General features: G+C 40.3%; 1 protein-coding gene across 1 annotated transcript in view; it reads right to left on the reverse strand.

Annotated features, from left to right (window-relative positions):
- Nucleotides 1–1,433: 1,433 nt before the first annotated feature.
- Nucleotides 1,434–20,470, reverse strand: part of rtn4rl1a (reticulon 4 receptor-like 1a) — a 92,093-nt gene continuing 73,056 nt past the window's right edge. The window contains exons 2-3 of the mRNA XM_028595957.1: nucleotides 3,414–3,868; nucleotides 1,434–2,333 (exon numbers count right to left, since the gene is read on the reverse strand). Coding sequence (XP_028451758.1) covers nucleotides 1,434–2,333; nucleotides 3,414–3,868 — 1,355 coding nt within the window. The remainder of the gene's footprint in view (nucleotides 2,334–3,413; nucleotides 3,869–20,470) is intronic.

The following is a 20,470-nucleotide window of genomic DNA, read 5'->3' on the forward strand; positions in this document are numbered from 1 at the left end:
CTTACAGATTGTCAAGTCCATCTGTTTTGGAGCACACTAAATACACCAGAGAGGACGAGGACAGAAATGCAGTAGAAGTTTGTCAGTGCCTGTGGTGATCGTCACATATTCTAACTGCTTTTGTTTTCCAGTTTAAGCAGTTGATTAGACCATTGCAGGAGATCTTTTGTGATGGTGTGGTGATCATCAGTACTCCTCCCTGATTGTACGGCATTTGAAACCCTCCTGTGTCTATTTAGATTGAATGATCTCTGCTTGAAGGGTATCTTTTTTCCATTAATCGCCACAGTATTAAAGTACATACAAGTTTCTGGGAGTCAGATGTTTTGTGAGCCAGACTCTGGCCTCAGCTTTTCCTTGGCCTGCGTGTGTTGACCTTTCGTACATTTCAACGTTTCGTAGCCAGTGAGGTTGAAGAGTGAATGAAACCATCCCTTACCTCCATAGTTTGTCCTCGTTGGCCACTGGCTCTAATTAGGCACTCTTATCTAGTGTCGTTTTACCCGCATGGCTTTAGGGTTTTCTGGACACACACTCATACACAGTGACACAGGCATTCATTCACTCGTTCATTTACACTGACTGTGACTGATTGGCTCTCATATTGAAAGGTTAGTTCTGAATGGCTTTTAAGTTGATGGGTTGCGAGGGGACAATGGGACACCTTTTAACAGGACTAGTTAGAGTTGTTAGTTCTATTGACGTGTCACAACTCATGTTTTTTAGAGTTTAGACTAAAAGCCAAGGATACTGATGTGCATTAAAGTGGGTTCACCTTCCTGTGAGACATTTAAGTAAAACCACTTTATTTGTAGATATATAGTGATTCTAGTTATTACTGCTTGGCTCTATGATCGCTCATTTTAATGCCACTTGTGCCTGCAATAATTTGTTTCAGGATCTTGAGGTGCTGTTGAGTGAGCAGTGTGACAGTTATGAATGACTGTCTTTGTCTCAGCATGAGTGACAGATGGAGGTTGCACTGAGAGAGCTCTATTGTGTCAAGAGGGCTAAACATAGAGACTGAGCTGTTTTGATCCTTATTGTGCATTCTTCTCGCTATTACTTGAATTAATCATTGGCTTGTTATTATGTGGCTGTACAGTTTTTAACATAAATTCAGTGTAGCAATCGATGCCACAGAGACCGATAGAGGACAGATAGTTTTCCTGATGTTTCCCTTGGTGACATCATCAAAGCAATGGGCTAAATGGTTTTCCCTGACTTCCATGTTTTTATTATGACTCATTAAGATTCCTGCATTTATAATGCAGGGATACTTTAACAGTAAATATTTGATCATGTTCTTTATACACAGTTCATGTACAACAATAGTTAATGCACACATGCCTAATTTAAAGAGCCAGGGCAGGGTTGTTCAGGAGAATGAATCATAAGGTTGCATCACCAGCACAAAGTGTCCATTTCCTGTCTCAGCGTAGGCTGACAGTGATGAGTGACAGCAGCAGAGCTGATGGTAAACAGAAAATATAATCTGCAATGTGTGACCCTGCTTTATTATTGGCTCTCTGGACCCCACTTGGTGGGCCGACAGAAGTCCTCGGGATGCACTTGTTCTTCCTCCTTCCAGTTCCAGACAGGTCATATTTACCTCCATCTGGAGTATAGTCTTTTTCACCCTCCTCCCGTAGTACCTGCACCTCATTGACTCCCCCTTTAGCCTTGCGGCCCCGGCGGGTGCAGTTTCTGCGGCCTCCCTTAGGTGGCCGCGGCAGGGGCGAGGGTGAAGGCAAGCTGTACTGATCCCCGTGGGGCAGGTATGGCCGCTGATGGTGGTTGTGATGGTTTCTGTGACGATTCAGGTGGTTCAAAGACTCTCCATGCTCCATCTCACCACCTGGGGCACCATGTGCATGACCCTCTCCTGACAGGCAACTGGGCAGCTCCTCTTTCTTCAGCATTTTCAGGTCCTTCTCTGCCAGCTCTGGTGGTGAAACACACATCAGAGAGGAGGTGGAGCCTCTGAACCTCCTCAGCCAATCCCAAAGTGACAGCGCCTTACAGTCACACTCCCAGGGGTTGTCGTTAAGTCGTAGGTACTCCAGGGCAGGCAGTACAGTCAAGCTGGATCCGGATAGCTCAGTCAGAGAGTTGTTAAACAGGTACAGGGTGGTGAGGCGCCGCAGGTCATGGAAAGCCTGGCGGTCAACCCACTGGATTCGGTTCTGGTGGAGAAGCAGGCGGTCTAAGACCCCCAGACCACGGAAAGTGTTTTGGCGAAGGCTCCATAGTTTATTGCCATGCAGGAAAAGATGACTGAGGTTCAGGAGGTCGATGAACAGATCGTCCTCCAGGAACTCTAATTGGTTATCCTGCCAGGATGTAGAGGAAGGGGAAGGTAAAAACAGAAGCTTAAAATGGAGTGCAGTGCATTGGACATCACTTTGATATTGTTTGAGTACATTTATTCGCTGTATTGTGATATATTGTAATTGAAAAAAAACATTTATATCCTATTGTAACATTAATTTCAGCCATAGTATGCCCATCACACAACAAATGAATAATATCACAGTATGACATACATTATACAACTCAAATAAGGTTTGTCTTATTGCACAGAATAAATTTACTAAGCAAATTCAAACACTTCCCTTGGTGTCATGAACTATATGTGCAATAATACAACCTTTGCAATACTGCTTCCATGCTTTTAAAATGCTTTTTCATATATTTGACTGGGATGACTGAATTTGTGTATTTATTACTTTTATATTCACAGCAAATTTTGTTGTACGTAAGCATGTGCAATTACAATGAAGTCTATTGTAAGTGCAGGAAAGAGCTGGACTATGCAAGGAATTCAAAGTCGTTATTATTTTTTGATGCAGGATGGGTGGATAGTCCGTGATCTGTACAGCTTCCACAGGGCAGTAGCTAAAAAAGTGGTGAGCAGTGTAAAAGGGGTCGGAAAGGATTTCGTTTTGAGGTCGAGGACCCTGTTAAAGAAAGGGGGCCAGTGGCCAATGATCGTGGGTGATTTACTCACAACTAGCTGTACGCTTGACAAGCTGTTACAGATGACATAACAGTGTTGTCAAACATTCAAGCTGTAACCTTCACCCCACTCAGTGTTAATATCTATTGATTTCCCCATCAATATGGTTAGGAGATCTTTTCCATGTAATAGAAGATTTTCTCCTCATAAACCCACCATGTAAATGAAATCATATTAACAATCTCTTCAATTCCAGTACTGTTATCATACTTAATCACAGAAGCTCTACTGTACTTTAATGTGAGGGCTGATGTGTGTCCATTTAAAATTGATTTAATAAATCAGAATAGACAGTTAGTGCTGAGCCAGGTTGATGGACAGATTACACCATAATGCGATTGTGATGGCAGATGCAATATTCAGTAGAGATAAAAGCAAGCTTTCATCCATGTACCTGTAAGTAGAGATACTGGAGATTATGGAGGCCTGCAAAGATCCCTGGAGGCAGGGTGATCAGGCCACAGTGGTATAGGTGCAGTGCATGTAGCCTACCCAGGCCCAGGAAAGTGTCTGACGCAACGGCCTGCAGGTGCCTGTTGTCCCCAAGATCGAGCTCCTCCAGGCGGTCAAAGCCATGGAAGGTGGAGGGTTGTATGTAGGAGATGTTGTTAGAGTAAAGCCACAACATGGTTGTGGTGGGCGAGAAGTGGCCTCGAAGTAGCCGCTGGATCTTGTTGTTTTGCAGAAAGACGCGCTCGCTCTGGGCAGGGATGCCCTCAGGCACATCATGGAAGTTGTGGGCCTGGCAGGAGACAGTGCTGGGTGAAGTGTAGCAGATGCAGTGGCGAGGGCAGGGCAGAGAGAGATCCAGGCCACACAGCACCAACAGTAACTCCACCCCACCATAACCTGAAAGAGGAGCGGAGGATGAAAATGAAACAAAGAGAGCATGAGAGAAAGAGAAGCAGAATTAATTGAATTCATACAGCAGAGCTCCTGTTATCAGACACATCTTAAATGAAACATTCATTGCTCTCAGTTTACAAGGACAACAATAGGCATGGTTCAGTGCAGGCAAATTACACACACACACACACACACACACACACACACACACACACACACACACACACACACACACACACACACACTTTGTTTTTTGAGCCCATTCTTCTCACATTTTCCTTCCCAAATGGTTTATCTTAACCTTAACATTGCCCACCCAAACTCAGGGGACCATTTTTGATGTTTTGCAAAAACCTTGAAAATCGTTAATAGGCTCCTACACCACGTAGAAAGAAAAAAAAAACACTGCTAGGAGCTTTTTTTCGGAGCTGTGAGTGTGTGAGTGTGTGAGTGTGAGTGTGTGAGTGTGTGAGTGTGAGTGAGTGTGTGTGTGTGTGTGTGTGTGTGTGTGTGTGTGTGTGTGTGTGTGTGTGTGTGTGTGTGTGTGTGTGTGTGTGTGTGTGTGTGTGTAGTGTTTTATTTCATAGTGCGGTAATGTGATTGTCACATTTTTTATTTGTGTTCCTTGGACCAATCTTGATGATACAGCACACACACAGCATCCTATCACACACCTTACAGTGTTATATTCTTTGGTTATCGTCTAAAGGCGACAGAAAATCGATGTTTCTCCTGCTTACAAGTGAACGCGCACCTCACCTGTAATACAGTTCCACAATAAGGGAAAGTGAGAAAGAGGGAGAGAGAGCAGGTAGAGGATGAAGCGGGAATCATCTGCAGCATGCCTGTGAAGTGGATATTACTTTTTTTGTTCAGATTCCCCTGGTCTCACTCCTTATTTGTTTTTTTTCTACTCCAGTGTTTGATATTATTGTGGGGCCAGAGAGGTAACAAAGTTGTAAATGAAAAAGAGATGAGGGTGGAGACATGCTGATCCGCAGAGTAATTTCCACACAGAGTTACGATACAATATGAACATCATGCTGACATGTGTTCAGCCTTGTGTGTGTCAGTGGCATGAGCAGATGTGATGGGCAGATGTCAGTTTGTCCAGGACACTGCTACTCTGCTTTGTAAAGAACAACATGTTCTAAAAATCCAGCAGAGGACAGAGCCGTATTATCCTTTGTGGTACACATGTGTCTGTATAGGTCTGTATAGCTCATTTTACACATTTCCATTCAACTTGACAAGATATATTGGTGTAAACAGTTTGGCCTTGTGAAATATGTTCGTATTGATAGACCCAGTGTTGGGTTGCAGAAAGGTTGAATAATAAATATTGAACAATGCTCAATTCACTTCATTATTGATGCTTTTGCTGAAGTGTGTTATTTACTGTACACGTATGCACATGTGCCCTGGTCTCCCTTTCCTCTTTCTTCCCCTCTACTCTGCCTTATCTATTTCACACAGATTTGTTTTCTCTCAGTCTGTCGATAGCTTTGATTGGTTAAATGTTATTGTTATACACTGTAACATACTGTACAGTGTGTATTCAGTCCCTCGGGTAATCAAAATAATATATTTCTGTTCTTTCCTCCTCTTCTCTACTCCTCTGCTTTATCTATCCATCTGTGTTGCCCTTTGCTTCATGCTTCTCTGCCTTCTTCCTGCACGTTTACTCTTCCCTTCCTCCACAGCTTTATCTTCATGCGCTGCTCTGCCTCGCCTGCTGTGTCTGTTAATTAGGTAGAAAGCAGTTTTTTTCTACTTTTGTGTATGCGAGCGTGTAAACATGTGCATTGTATGTGCATGTCTGTAAGTATCTGGGACTTTGTGTCCTTGTGTCTTTGTGTTTCTTAGTGGGAAACATTTTACTGTAAAATAATTCACATGACCCGGAGATTTAGCTAGATTATGTATATCTTAAGGTCGTCATGGCTTCTGCTCTACCTGTGACTAGAAAGGGTTCCATAATGAGTTAAGCCATTTTCTTTGTTTAAACCTCAACTGCATGACAAATGACAATTGTGATTTCTCAGCCGTTAGTGTATGTTGACAATTTTTAAACTCACCAATGGGGTGTCCCACTGGTCCCATTTTTATTTTTATTTTTTTTAATTTTTTTTACATTCAAATTGTCTTTAGTCTGCTTGACACATCCTTGTGATAGTGCTTCTAGCATTTGCATTTATACTTGCTTTTGCTTCTTTGTTGCATTCTGTTTACCCCTGCAGTCTTAAATTTTTACGGTTCAAACCCCGAAGGGGTAGAACCCTATTGTTTTTGCTCTGGTTTATTAGGGTTTGCCAAACTTAGAGCTGTTGTTTTGCATTCTGATCTTGAGATGATCATTGATGGTTTTATATAATCCTGGCTTGATTACTGCAACTCCATTGTCACCTGTCTCAGCAAGTCGTCCCAGGACCGTCTACAGCTGGTTCAGAACTCTGCTGCAAGGCTGTTGACCAGGTCCAGCAGGAAGTCGCATATCACTCCCATTTTATACTCCTTACATTGGCTTCCGATCAAGTTCAGGATCCAATTTAAAGTTCTTGTTCTGACTCAAAGTGTTGCATGGTCAGGCACCTGTTTATATCTTGTACCTGCTCCATCTGTACACTACTAACAGGTCCCTCAGGTCTTCTAACCAGGGATTACTGGTGGTCTATGGAGCTAAATCAGGGCCAAATGTTTTGTTCATTTGAAAAAAATATATATAGTTGAAAAAATAAAGCTTGAAATTGAAAATTTAAGTTTTGGTCAAAACTTGGAAAAAATAAAACCATGTATTCAAACTTAAAATAAGTGTACCAATTTTTCTTTCAGTTTGAATAAAATATAGATTAAATTCTGGAATTATTTTGAATAAATTATAAATTTTCATTTTTCACTTTAATATTTGTTTTCAGTTCCACATTTCATGTTTTCAAATTCAAAACTTATTTTTTTTACGCCTTCAAATCTTTTTTTTTTTCGGTTTCAAATCTTTTTTTTTTTCGTTTTCAGATCTGTTTTTCACTTTCAGATAATTTTTTTTTCGGTTTCAGACTTTTGGCCCTGATTTTGCGTTGGGGGCGTGGCTTCAACTCAGAGGGGCGTGGTATTATGAGTGACAGCCTAACAACGAAGGCAGAAGACTCCTCTGTCATGTTGACTTCAGGAAATGGTGTTACTGTGAGAACTATGACTGGATGCTTTCTATCCACTATATACATGTGATGTTTACTTAATAAACTGATGCAAGTGACAAAGTTCCATTTAAAAAATTGTATTGGACAACACATGGTACCAATTACACTATAAGAGCAATAAACTGATTGTGCAGTTCGGCAGGAACAATGACTTCTCCCACTTCCATGTATGACATTGAATGTAGCACCACAGTATTCACTCGGCAGTCAGCATAGCGTCCGCTCCGCCAAGGCAACCTGCTGGCGCAGCCCACAGGTAAGACATGTGAAAGATATTAGCCTTTTTGAATAGATACTTTGGGACATTATCCCCGCAGTGGCATTTTTTTTGTCATTAACACATAAAGGGAAAATAGGTGGACAGTTGGAAATGAAGCATCGCTAGAACAAAAGTTAGCATTAACTAACACCAATTTTAGTGTCCAGCTCAAGTTTTTTGACTTTAACGTGTAGTGGTCTTTGTTAACCTCTGTTTGTCAGAATGACCATAACTCGACAGTGGCTGCCTGCAGCCGTACAGCCTTACAAATGTAAAACATTATAGATAACTAACATTGCTAGTGTTACCTTTTCATGGTTAGTTTAAACAACATAACTTGTCCTGGTCCGCTTTGTTAATCAATCAATCAGTCAAAGCTTTTATTACGGACACACACGGTCCAGAAAACAGACAGTAAGACATACAAATACAAAAAGACAAGTTAGTGTATTCTGATACTTAAGTTAGGCTGTGGTAGAAGCCTTCAAAGTTTGCCCACTTGGCATATTTTGTAAGGCATAACTGTCATGCTGTTACATGTAATGTTATAGTGTAAAACGTAATTTATCAGGCCAGAGCATTAATGTAAAGTCATATTTGTCTACTCTATAAAAGGAGACCTTCTTCACTGCAGCCAGTGTCAAGTTATGGTCATTCTGACAAACCGAGGTTAACAAAGACCAATACAAAGTAAAAAAAAACTTGAGCTGGACACTGAAATTAGTGTAAAACACCAGCTAGCTAGTGTGAAGCTAACGTTAGTTAATGCTAACTTTAGTGCTAGCGATGCTTGATTGCCAGCTTTGTCCAGCTGTCCACCTATTTTCCTTTTATGTGTTAATCACAAAAAAACTGCCACTGAGGAGATAACGTCGCAAAGTATCTATTCAAAAATGCTAATATCTTTCACATGTCCTACCTGTGGGCTGGTGCCAGTGAATACTGTGGTGCTATAAGTCATACATGGAAGTGGGAGAAGTCATTGTTCCTGCTGAACTGCACAATCTGGCACAGTTTATTGCTCTTATAATGTAATTGGTACCATTTGTTGTCCAAAACATTTTTTTAAATGGAACTTTGTCACTGGCATCAGTTTAAGTAAAAATCACATGTATATAGTGGATAGAAAGCATTCAGTCATAGTTCTCACAGTAACACCATTTCCTGAAGTCAACATGACAGAGGAGTCTTCTGCCTTCTTTGATAGGCTGTCACTCATAATGCCACGCCCTCTGAGTTGAAGCCACGCCCCCACGCCAAATCAGGGCCAAAAGTCTCAAACCAAAAAAAAATTATCTGAAAGTGAAAAACAGATCTGAAACCGAAAAAAAAAGATTTGAAGCCGTAAAAAAAAGATTTGAAGCCGTAAAAAAAATAACTTTTGAATCTGAAAACATGAAATGTGGAACTGAAAACAAATATAAAAGTGAAAAATGAAAATTTATAATTTATTCAAAATAATTCCAGAATTGAATCTATATTTTATTCAAACTGAAAGAAAAATTGGTACATTTATTTTTAGTTCAAATACATGGTTTTATTTTTTCCAAGTTTTGACCAAAACTAAAATTTTCAATTTCAAGCTTTATTTTTTCAACTATATATATTTTTTTCGAATGAACAAAACATTTGGCCCCGATTTAGCTCCATAGTGGTCCCTCACACTCGCTTAAAAACCAAAGGTGACCGTTCCTTTAAAGTGGTGGCTCCAAACCTGTGGACGCACTTTTTCACAAATTTGCTTTTGACTCATGTTTGTAACTTTGGGTTTTTGGTTTTAATCTTTTAAATGATTTTCATTGGTCTTTCAATTATTTTTTCCTTGCTAATTTTCTGTTGGATCTTACTGTATTTTTTACAAATAAACTTATTATTATTATTATTATTATTATTAAGATTGAAATATTTCTAGTAAGTTCATCAACAGGCGCTCTGTTGAACAAGGGTGGAGCGCTGTATGTGGGCTTCCGCTTAATTAGGCTATGTTTGCTTGTGCTAAATAATTTGCAAATTTGATTACTCAAGCATGGGAAAAGTGTGTGTGTGTATATATATGTGTGTGTATATATATGTATGTGTGTATATATATATATATATATACAATATTTTTTTTGATTAAATGGACAGTTAAGCCAAAATGGCTTAACTCTCATTTTTATATTTCTCTACTGTTCATCTAATATGTATAAAATACCTGAACACTAATGCTTAGACTATCACAATAAACTTCAGTCACTACACATACATTCAATACATAAGTATGTGGACACCTGAGCATCTAATTGTTAATCATTTCATTCCAAAACCATTGGCATTAATTTGCCACTACAGGGCGCCCCTTCAGCTCAGGGGTTAAGATGCTGACCATGAACCACATTGTCCAGCCAAGGACCTTTTTGTTGTATGTCCTTCTCCCTCTTTTCCTGTCATCTCAATTCTGTCTGTAATAAATGCTTAAAATGCCCCAAAATATACTTAAAGAAATCTGCTGTTACAGTATAACCGCCTCCACTCTTCTGGAAAAGTGTTTGCAATATTTTTGAACCTGGCTGCAGGGATTTGCATTAGTGAGATCGGAGATTAAACAATGACGATGAGGCCTGGCTCGTAGTCGGTGTTCCAGTTAATCCTAAAAGTGTTGTGAGGTGAGATAGAGGTCAGAGGTCAGGGCTCTGTGCAGGCCTGGACCTCCCAACAAACTCAACCTGGCCTTGTGTATGGTCTTAAAGGTTCTTGTCTTAAATTTGAACTAAAATTAAAATTAGTTTTCAGAAATCTGTATACATATGCTCTGTGTTTTTTCTCTTGACGTGAAGTTTTCTGGCCAAAATTGTTATTGTTCATAAAGGGTGGGGGAAATGCTGTGATAGCCCCCCCTACATTATTGTTCCCCACAGGGCCATGTTTTTTGGATTTCTTTCTTCAAACTAAGGATGTTGGTACTGTAATTTGATTGGTTCAGTATCTGTGTGGGCAGGGACTAAAAATAGTTCATAATACCACCACATGTGATATTAGGAACCCAACCTGCATTATTATTAAGCATTGCATTGCATTTTGCTAATGGGAATCAGTGCTACTGTTAGAAAGCTAGGCTAACTTGCTTTGACTTTCGGAGTGGAAACTGGTTAGCCTAACTTGCTGGCTTCCACTAACTGAGCAAAACACAAACTTAATAGCACAATGGGTCCTCTTAGATGTGATGAAGAGACAGATGCCTAAATCACTTACGGTACATCTGAGAGCTGGACATACATGTATTGGTTTTCCACAAATTTGACCAAAACAGTTTTATCCTATTTTGAAAGATGGAAACTTATGCAAAATGTCTGCAGTATCATTTAAGTTTCTATTCCCTTTTATACAAAAAGTGTAGAGAATACACATTTCAGTTTCACTTAAAATATCACTGAATACTGTAGCATTACTGTAAGCTTTTATGTACTGGAACTCACAAAAACCCTAAAAAACAGCCCCAGACCCAAAGAACACAATAGCATATGGCAAGGCATGTCCACATACTTTTGGCCATATTGTATAATTGTACTTTTAGAAAAGTGTACTGTCTACTACACCACACATACAAAGATGTTTTACTGTTCAAATGCAAGCTTGATTGGAACTCAATCACATTGGTGATGCCTTTTTGTTCTCTGGGTTGGTATAGACACATGGCTTTCACTTTATTCCAATAATTGTCCATTTCAGCAAGTGATGCCTTTTTAATCACAACTCTCATTCCCCCCCCTCCCTCCTCTCTCTCTCTCTGCTCATGCGTCCGTTTCCTGCTGGTTGTTTGTCTAAATTCTCATCTTAGCCTCCCCGGTTAGATATTTGCTGAAAGCTTCATCAAGCACAGCCAGGGTTCAATTACAAGAACCATCTCCCTCCTCTGTCTCTCTCCCATCACTCCACACCAGTCATCATGTGCACTCACAAACGCACACATACACACACAGAAAAGAAAAGAAACCCCACATAGGCACATACACATGCTGCTTGTCAGGCCATCATCCCAACTGCCTCTCAACTACAACTTGGCATCTGGATGAGACACCTGCCATTCATTCTGGCAAACACAAGGAGAAAGTAACAGAGCAGGGAATGTGAGAGAGGGAGGGAAAGGGAGAGGATGGAGGAATGGACAATATCATACTCAAAGGGAATGAGGAGCTCTTAAAACATGAAAGCTGAGGCAAGGGGAGAGAGGCACAGCATGGCGGTGTGGGAGGGAAAGAGACCAGAGTGAGTGAGACTGTAGCTAAAAAAGGATGATGGGGGTGACCGGGATCTACTGCAAAGCGTAGACCATTACATAGGTAGGTGTGTAAATGTCTGTGTGCGCTGCACAGAACACAACTGTGATTTCCAATGAATTGCCAACTAATTCTATGACCTTCTGTGAGGTGAGTCAGATAAACACTGAAACACATGCATTCTCTTGTGCATCCAGGTGTGCAGACACATGTGCACACAGGCCGCAGGCGCATACACCCACATACAGACACAGATAATCAGCCCTAAGTGGCAGGATTTGACCTTTTTTTTTTTTTTTTTTTTTTTTTTTAATAAAGCAAGAGCAAAATTCAGTGAAAAGGGAGATAAATAAGAGTGGAATTTACAAAAATTAGGAAGGGAAGAGAGTGAGAAATGGTGTAGCAGGGACGACAGCTAGCTCAGATACTCAATATAGATGCTGTTCCTCTCTTGTTGGTGGTTGATTTAGTTTAGCATAATCCCAAAGATCATTTAGCGTTGCTCATTCAAATGGTGATAAATCTCTGGCAGAGTTAATGAGAGATTTAAATGGCGTCATTGCCTCAAAGACACAGCTGAAATATCTCTGCACTATATAATCCTCCCCTCATGTAATATAGTACATAACCATTACATCCATCTTCATATTGGAGACAAATCAGGTCAATATTGCCGTCTCTGCACCACTGATCCTCTGTGGCCTAGGAATTACTATTTCATAGTACTGAAAGTTTCTTTTATTTAAAGTCCCACTTCTGTGACTCCAAACAAAAAACTAAACATAGCTTACAGGCAAATCACTGGCTGACCGGGCAATTGATTTTGTGAAACAGACATGATAGTATCTATATCTGAGTCTTGATCCATGATGATCCTGTCTAAATGTTTACAGAGCATCTTAGAAGTTTGGATAGTAATGCCTTTGGGACGTGGCTTGAAGAACAAAAATATTGCAGGTACACAAAGAGTTTACACATTCAAATCTATTAGAATACTCATTTTAAATGTATGTTTTTGGTGTCCTTGATTTTCCAAACTGAAACAACCAAACTGATGTGACCCATTTTTTTTTTTTTTTTTTTTTTTTTTTTTACAACTTCCATGTTTGGTTGTCATCTCTCTTCTAGGTTCTGATTTGTGAAAGCATAACTACTCATTGCAATGATTTTCAACAGCCAACTCTCTGGATGTTTTGGATGTTGAAGTGTCCTTGAACACACCATCAATGGCGGTTTTCAAAATCGTCCTTGGTTTGTGAATATACAGTGTCAAATAAATAGCAATGAAGTGCTGCACTGTGATGGACTACCCACCTCAAGCAAGTTGATGTCTGATTCTCTGCTGCGGGCCCCTCGGCCCGGAGTTGTGAAATCTGTTCAGCACACAAAATACTGTCCCATTTTTAAAAAAGAAGAAAAAAAAAGAAAATACACACACTTTACTCTGGTGTGTGTGTGTGTGTGTGTGTGTGTGTGTGTGTGTGTGTGTGTGTGTGTGTGTGTGTGTGTGTGTGTGTGTGTGTGTGTGTGTGTGTGTTGGAGACAGAGAAGCAGAGACATTGAGAAAGAGAGAACATGCAAAAATAACCTCTACCCTCTTTACATGCAGTAATTGGGTCATTTGAAAGGCTAAGCTTATCTCAACACTAATCAAGCTCTAATTATACTCAGAAAACGTTGCCCACCCCTCCCGCTCATATACACACACTCTCCACATGCATAATCAGATGATGCAGGTCACAGCTTTCCCTATTTAACTGCCTATTAGTGGAGGAAAGATGTAAGCCGGAGTACAGTAGTGCTGCTGATGCTCTCCGTTTCATCCTGCCTCACTAAAACTACGATGATAACGCAGACCGACAGGGTGACAATGTATTGACATGTGTCAATTGGGAACAGGGGACATGTTCAGACTTCAGACTTCTAACCTTGTTCTTGGGGAGCATTATTTTGATCATCTTACTGAAAACAGGAATACAAGGTAAGGTGTGTGGGAACATAAAAGCTGGATGAAAGTATTTTGTTGAAAATGTGAAAAAAAGTGATAACGAAAAGAAGTACGCTATTCACACACAAGCTGGCAGGCATGAATTCAGCTGCAAAGTGACACTCATACACATACTAACACACAGATGTACAACCCCAATTGTGTGTGTGTGTGTGTGTGTGTGTCGCAGGTCATGTTTGAAAGACGCTGTCCTGTTGCTTACTAATGAATAAAAACGTGGTTAATGTACGTAAACAATGATCAATGATTACCAAATTTCTCTCTCATATTGCTCAACTGTCAAAAAATCAAACCCAAAGTCCAATAATTATGGACGTTATCTGACATCTGACGCTTTCTGCTTCACATTTTCAGCACGGCAGCGGAGCAGCTGTGGGTTGACTCGCCACGGTTCTCATATGCTTTATAAGTCATAACGTGAAAAAGCTTAACTTGGTTTAATGTACCTAAACAACGATCAATCATTACTACATTTCTGGTAAAATTCTTTTGACAGTTTTCAGTGGTTATGAGGAGCAATATGAGAGAGAAATTTGGTAATCATTGATCATTGTTTAGGTAGGCCTACAAGCTTTTTCCTCGCCATAGGCGCCAATGAAGAAGAAAATGTTAATGTGAGATAAATTATATAATCGCTGGATTTCAGTTTGGTTCTTTTGACAGCCTTAAGTGTTCATTACAAGATATGGCCATGATAAATTTGGTGATTGTTGTTTAGGTACATTAAACCACGTTAAGCTTTTTCACGTTAAGCAGAATGTCCCGACAGTGTGAACAGAGATGCGTGCCGCCTGCGCAGCAGCAGAGCGGCTGATCTGTGCCTGCCCTGTGGGGATATAGATTGTTGTGGATTTTTTGGCATCTGTCGCTCAAGAATTATGTGTTATGGATTATTTATTTACTAAACTACTACTAACTAAACTAAATTGAGCTCGAGGTTTTCAAAAAAAGTGGTGGGTACAAAATGACTCATGACGAAATCTGGTAGGTACGTGTACCCACCGTCCCCACCAAAATCGATGCCTATGCTGGTTGCCCTGCTGTGTCTTGCCATGACTGCATCTGGAACGTTCTTTGGCAGGTATCCTCAGTGGAGAGTGGAGAGAAATGAGCCTGTCCAACAAACCAATGAGAAGAGGAAGGGAAAGAATGAGAAGAAAAAGGAAAAGTGCAGCATGGGGGTGAGCTGTTTGTTCTCTTAATAGCTGTTTGTCCAATTCCCCACAGCACAGGAAAATCTCTCTTCCTGTGACTACATCATTCCCTGCTCTCTCCTCTACGCTGCAGGTATGAATCACCCTTTGTCACCCTCCTCCGCTCTTCTCCCTGTTGTTCGTTTAGTTTCCCATTTCTCTCTATTACAAAGACTGGTAAAAGTACATCAGGACTTAATATTGCATAAATCTTTCATGGCAATGACTGTCTGCATTCTTGCACCTTGTTTCCACAGTATTTGTTTTTGAGGCTCTCTGAGTGAGGAATTTCTGTCATGCTCGGGGATTACACTTGTAAATCAGACACGCACAGATTCAAGAAAAAGAGGAGTGAGGCAGAAGGCGACCAAGATGAAGGGTTGCATCCAGAATGACAGTGAAGAGAAAGCTATTTTGGCACAGTGACATGTGCTAGAGATCATCTGTCACCGAGGTGTTTTTATCGGATAACAGTCTGTTACTGCACACTTGCCTTTTGACTGAGCCAATCACAGGCAGGCATGGGCCATTTTTCACACTGATTGGCCAAAACAAGCGGCATCAGTTCTGTTATTAAACAAGCTCCCCATGGAGAAGGATTTTAAGCACGATAGAACTGTCAACAATTGATGCAATCAGTTTTGGTCCAAAATGAGTTATCTAGCAGCTGACAAATGTGAGACCTACAGCAAAATGATTAATGACTTGAGAGCACATATACAGTATGCTGTGCTGGAATGAAATTGCCTGATCAACCCTGTCCATCTAAATCCAAAGTGTCAGACTAAAATGTTTCTAATCGCTTACAGCTGACAGCAATTTTAAGCATTCTCTCAACACCATTAGCATGATATTACTGTACCAGAGTGCTAATACTTCCCCTGTTCAGCATGCTTTTTCTTGTTGACATTTTTCCCACCGTAGAACTGGAGCAAAATACATTCAGGTGGCGTGACAGAGAAATAGCAGAGAGAAGACATCAGTCAGGAAATATGAGAAGGGCAGTGAAAGGGAGAGGAAGGATGTATGACAAGCGAACAGGAGGAGGTGTCACAGCTTTGCTCCATCAGCTAAAGAGAGATGGATGAAGCGAGAAAGGCATATCTGTTGAACTCCCTCAATCAGTCATCGGATCTAGCTAATCTGAAAGTTGCTGGTTAAACTCCGCCATCAGTCATAGTGTTCGGCTTCTGTGAAAGTTAGAATCATCTTTCTAGTTTGTTATGCTGCGTTTCCTCTGTGGTTCTTGTAAGGTTGTGCTGTGTTTGTCCTCCCATTTGTGGAGGTCCTGTTTCTATTTAAATCCGCCTGTACGATTAAAATGTGTCTCTGGGAAATTTGTCGATAAGTCAAGGCATAATGTCTCGAAAACATTCACAGAAACCTCTCAAACCACTCCTGCAGTACAATCCTCTTCTCTGCTGTTGAGCTACAGTATATGCTCACTGTCCACACTGTCATTAAGTCACTCTGTGTGTTTTATTGCTGATCTGAATTGTGACTTTCTTGCATTTTGCACCCCAATAGAAGACAGATGAAAATAGCCAGAGGCACATGGCATTTATGTGTTTGGAAATCTAATATTTCTAAAAATAAAGAAACTCGAGATTCGCTCTATAAATAACTTTTCTGTAGTGCAGTATGAGAGGGATTAAAAGAAGACGGTAATGCTTTATATACATTAGACAGTCTTTCTGTAGTCTAAATATAAGTTTACATAAATGGCATCAAGAAAGAGGTTCTAGTTTCAATTGTTTTGTCTCTGAAATGTCAAGCGGAATGTCTATGAAGATTCTCATCTAGGCGATAAGATAAGAGTTGATGAAGCGGTGAAATGTGTTCAAGCCCTAATCAGCAAATGACAAATGATGATTTTTAGTGACTTGAACTTGGGAATCAACTCCACTGGGGCTTGATTTAAAAATCTGAAATATTGCCACTCATTTTAAGGAGATGTTTCACTCTGTGTTCACACTAGTACATCCAATCTGATCTATATTTAAGTTTGACTTGGAATACACAATGGTCAATCAGGGGTGTTTCTAGGACTTGAAGAGGTTCGGGGCTTAGCCCGGACTATTAAAATAATCTAATTGCAGATCACAAAAATGGCAATTGGCTTGCCCAGTATGTTCATTTTAGCTGCCCAGTTTGTGGATGCTAGTTGGATGTCACAAACATTTGGACTACTCACAGCTTTTCATTTGGGGACACACATGACGTGGGGGGGGTCAGGGGGTCGTCCCCCAGAAAATGTTGAGCATTGAACACTTAATTTCCAGCATTCTAGTGAATTGTTATGCACCTATTTCTACCTTTTTCTGCATCAATTTATGCTGGAAATATCTTTATTTATGTAAAGGGAAACCTAGTAGATGACAATTCAAAGTATAAAAGTATAATGGAATATAATGCAATAAGGCTCTCAGGCATTCTGTATTGCGTTCAAATATTCATTCTCCTGTCAATCAATTTTTCTCATTATCTCTGCTGACTGAGTCAGCACACATGTAGGCATGTTGTGTCTTGCAACTTTTGTTAGAGAAGTAACGTCTTTAAATGTGCATGGGGCACTTATTCACCTCATGGATACATTTACCCCTGTTACAGCTCAGATGTGTTTCAGCAAGATTTCTGCTCATGTTCAAAACATTCTGCACATTCAAAATTTTCCCATCTGTGTTCTCTGAGAGTTGGAGGAGTCATGATATTTTGAGTATCTTATATTCTTATAATATTACAAGAATAATGTCACTATATTTCAGGAAACAATCCACCTGCACTATAGTCTGCTGTGCATTACATTATTGCTCTGCTGATATGGTAGTATCTCATTCAGACTACCTGACCCACAGAGGCATAAGAGATGCCCGTTTGGGTCTCTGAATGAGACAAAGTTTAGGGAAGCGGCTGAATGCTTCTCTACATTGGAGGTGGAAAACCAAAACTACGGCAGAAATACATGGAGCACAAGCGCGACCCATCTGCCGCACCATGTCCACAGCAGAGCGCGTCCATTATAATCAACTGAAGCTGCACAGACCATGGAAGCTGCGCTGCTCATCTCTATTACAGCGGACACAAAGCGACATATGGGTCTGCTTCAGAGCTCAGTGTGTTTGAGCCTGAACCATAGACTGTAAACATCACGTCACGGGAACTTCAAACAAAATGTAGCAATATTATTGTGCACCTAAACTTAGTATTGCCTAGATTTTAAAATTACATTCGGGGCTACAGTCAAAACATTCTGGGCTTAAGCCCCGGAAAAATGACCTGGTAATGCTGATGGGGTCAATAAAGTACCAGAAGTTGTATAGTTTGAGTGTGTCATATTTTTGATTTGAATTGAACAAGAGCTCAAGAGGGGAGCGGGAAGCTTTTGGTCGCTTTGCTGGAGCGTCTGAATGGGTGCACTCCAGAAGTAATGTGGCATGGCATCAGTTCGCATGATTCAGGCTGTGCTTGAGATTTCTTGACAGTGAATATTTCTACACTCAGCCACCATAATTCAATCACTCCATTCCTCTTTTTTTCCCCACTCTTCTCTGTTTATTCACTTTCAATTCCTGTTTCCATTGCCATTCCATTTTCTTTTGCTTCAGATCCTTTTTACCTTTGGGGTCTTAAGTTTTCTGGCTTTGTGTCCACATTTGTATGCTCTGCTGTTTCCTGTCTTTCACAAAGTTTCATTTATCTGTTTTCGTAGCGTGTAGTAGCTCTGAGTTCATTGCCACTATTTATTTGGGTACAGAGTAGTTTGAATGAAAACAGTTCACAGAGAGGTCTGTGGATTATCCAGGGTAACTGGGACACTGTTTCTGGGAAGACATGTCACTGAGGTTTTTCAGATGTCATTTTTCAGTGCTTTGAACATCATGAAACAAAATTCAATTCACCTCTATTGTATCAGCGTGGTGACAGGTTACAGAGAAGGCAAATAAAACTAACTGCATGGCAAGATACCCACAAGGGGTGGAAGAGTACATTTTTTGTGTGATTTGGGTGAAACAAGTCTTTAAGGTAAAGGGTTTGGTTCATGACTGGGTGTGGTTCTACAAGGTCTAATTTGTAAAATATATTTAATGCTGCCAAAGAAGGAAGGAATGCATTTCCCATAAATCTCTTTTTTTAAATTATTTTTATTCCACAGATAATTCCATCTCTTTTTACACACAACACACATACAAGGACAAGGGTTCTTCAACAAAAGACTTCTTTGCAATTTGTGATTTTGTATTAAACTGAAATATTTTATTCCAGGCAGAGTCACTCCACTCTCTCCCTCACCTGAGGCGAGTAAGGCAGAGAGAAGCGTACCCATAGTGCAGTGTGTCCCTGATCTTTTTCTGCACAGGGGCAACTGCACTAATCACAACTCTATAAATGTTTAGATTTTCTTCCTCAAGGCGACACGCATCACACACAAACACACCTGCAAACACACACATGTGAGCAACCATTAGAAAAAAACATGTATTCACAGGCACACACGAACGCACATCACTACGCTGGAGTATAACCCCTGCAAACACACACATCACTATACCAACATTTATATGCTAGAAGCATGCATCAAATCACACGTGTCCGGCTCGGATACTTTCATAAACACACGCCATCCCACGCACGCACACATTGTACATCACACCAAAACATTGCACACAAATGCATACACCAGCTTGGAAATTAATTATGAATGCATATAATCCTCTCAATTTCTCACTCGCTTTGTACCACCTTCCTCTGACCCCCCTCTTCACTCTGTTTTCACTCCTCTATTCCTTCTCCTCATCTTCCTCTTCCTCCTCTACTCCCCCACCTTCAAAACGTGTCCTTGTATCTGAATAAGGATTGACCCATGCAGTGTGGCTCTGAATTCAGATGTTTCATTTGTGCATTTTCCTAACTGGGTAGTGTAATGTGTGTGTGAGAGAGAGAGAATTTGTAAAAAATGTGAAAGAGAGGTTTCTGGTCTCTGTGTGTATCTGAGTCAGCATTCATACTAACTTTTCTTTTTCTGAACATTAGGAAAATTGCTGAATCTCTCTTGCACCCATTTTTGGTTGGCAAACAATAAAACTGTATATCACAGCTCCAGTTGGTTAAAGCTCTGTTCTGTCTCCATGATCATCTTTATTTTTCAGTACAGCTGAGCTCACAATGCAGTTGGTCTCATCAATATTACCTGTTAATTACGAGGCAACCAGTATTTACGGCATGTGCTACTGCACTTAGACTTTAATCAAATCTCTATTTTATGATCGCAAATGAACGACAACAGCTGCGCCATGTAATCAGCTATGTTGACAAAATGAGAAAGTTTGAGGCAACAGAAAGTTAACTTTACTGCCACAGCCCCTGACCAAGCACCAGCATCATATTTCAAAGCCTTTATTTCCTTGTCCAAACTACTGTAACATGAGAGTCCTTAGTTTTTATATTTAAACACACTATTTTGACGATCGGTTAATAATTTCAGTCATTTTCTAAGTGAAACATTCTTTGGATTCAGCTTCTCAAATGTGAGGATTTGGTCCTCTCTCACTGTGTGTGTGTGTGTGTGTGTGTGTGTGTGTGATGGAGAAGCGACATTGAGAAAATGCAAAAATAAGTTGTTTGTCTGTGTGTGTGTCTTATTATTTTTATATATAGAATATATATATATATATATATATATATATATATATAT

The sequence above is a fragment of the Perca flavescens genome, chromosome 13, assembly GCF_004354835.1.
Source record: "Perca flavescens isolate YP-PL-M2 chromosome 13, PFLA_1.0, whole genome shotgun sequence".
NCBI classification, from domain to species: domain Eukaryota; kingdom Metazoa; phylum Chordata; class Actinopteri; order Perciformes; family Percidae; genus Perca; species Perca flavescens.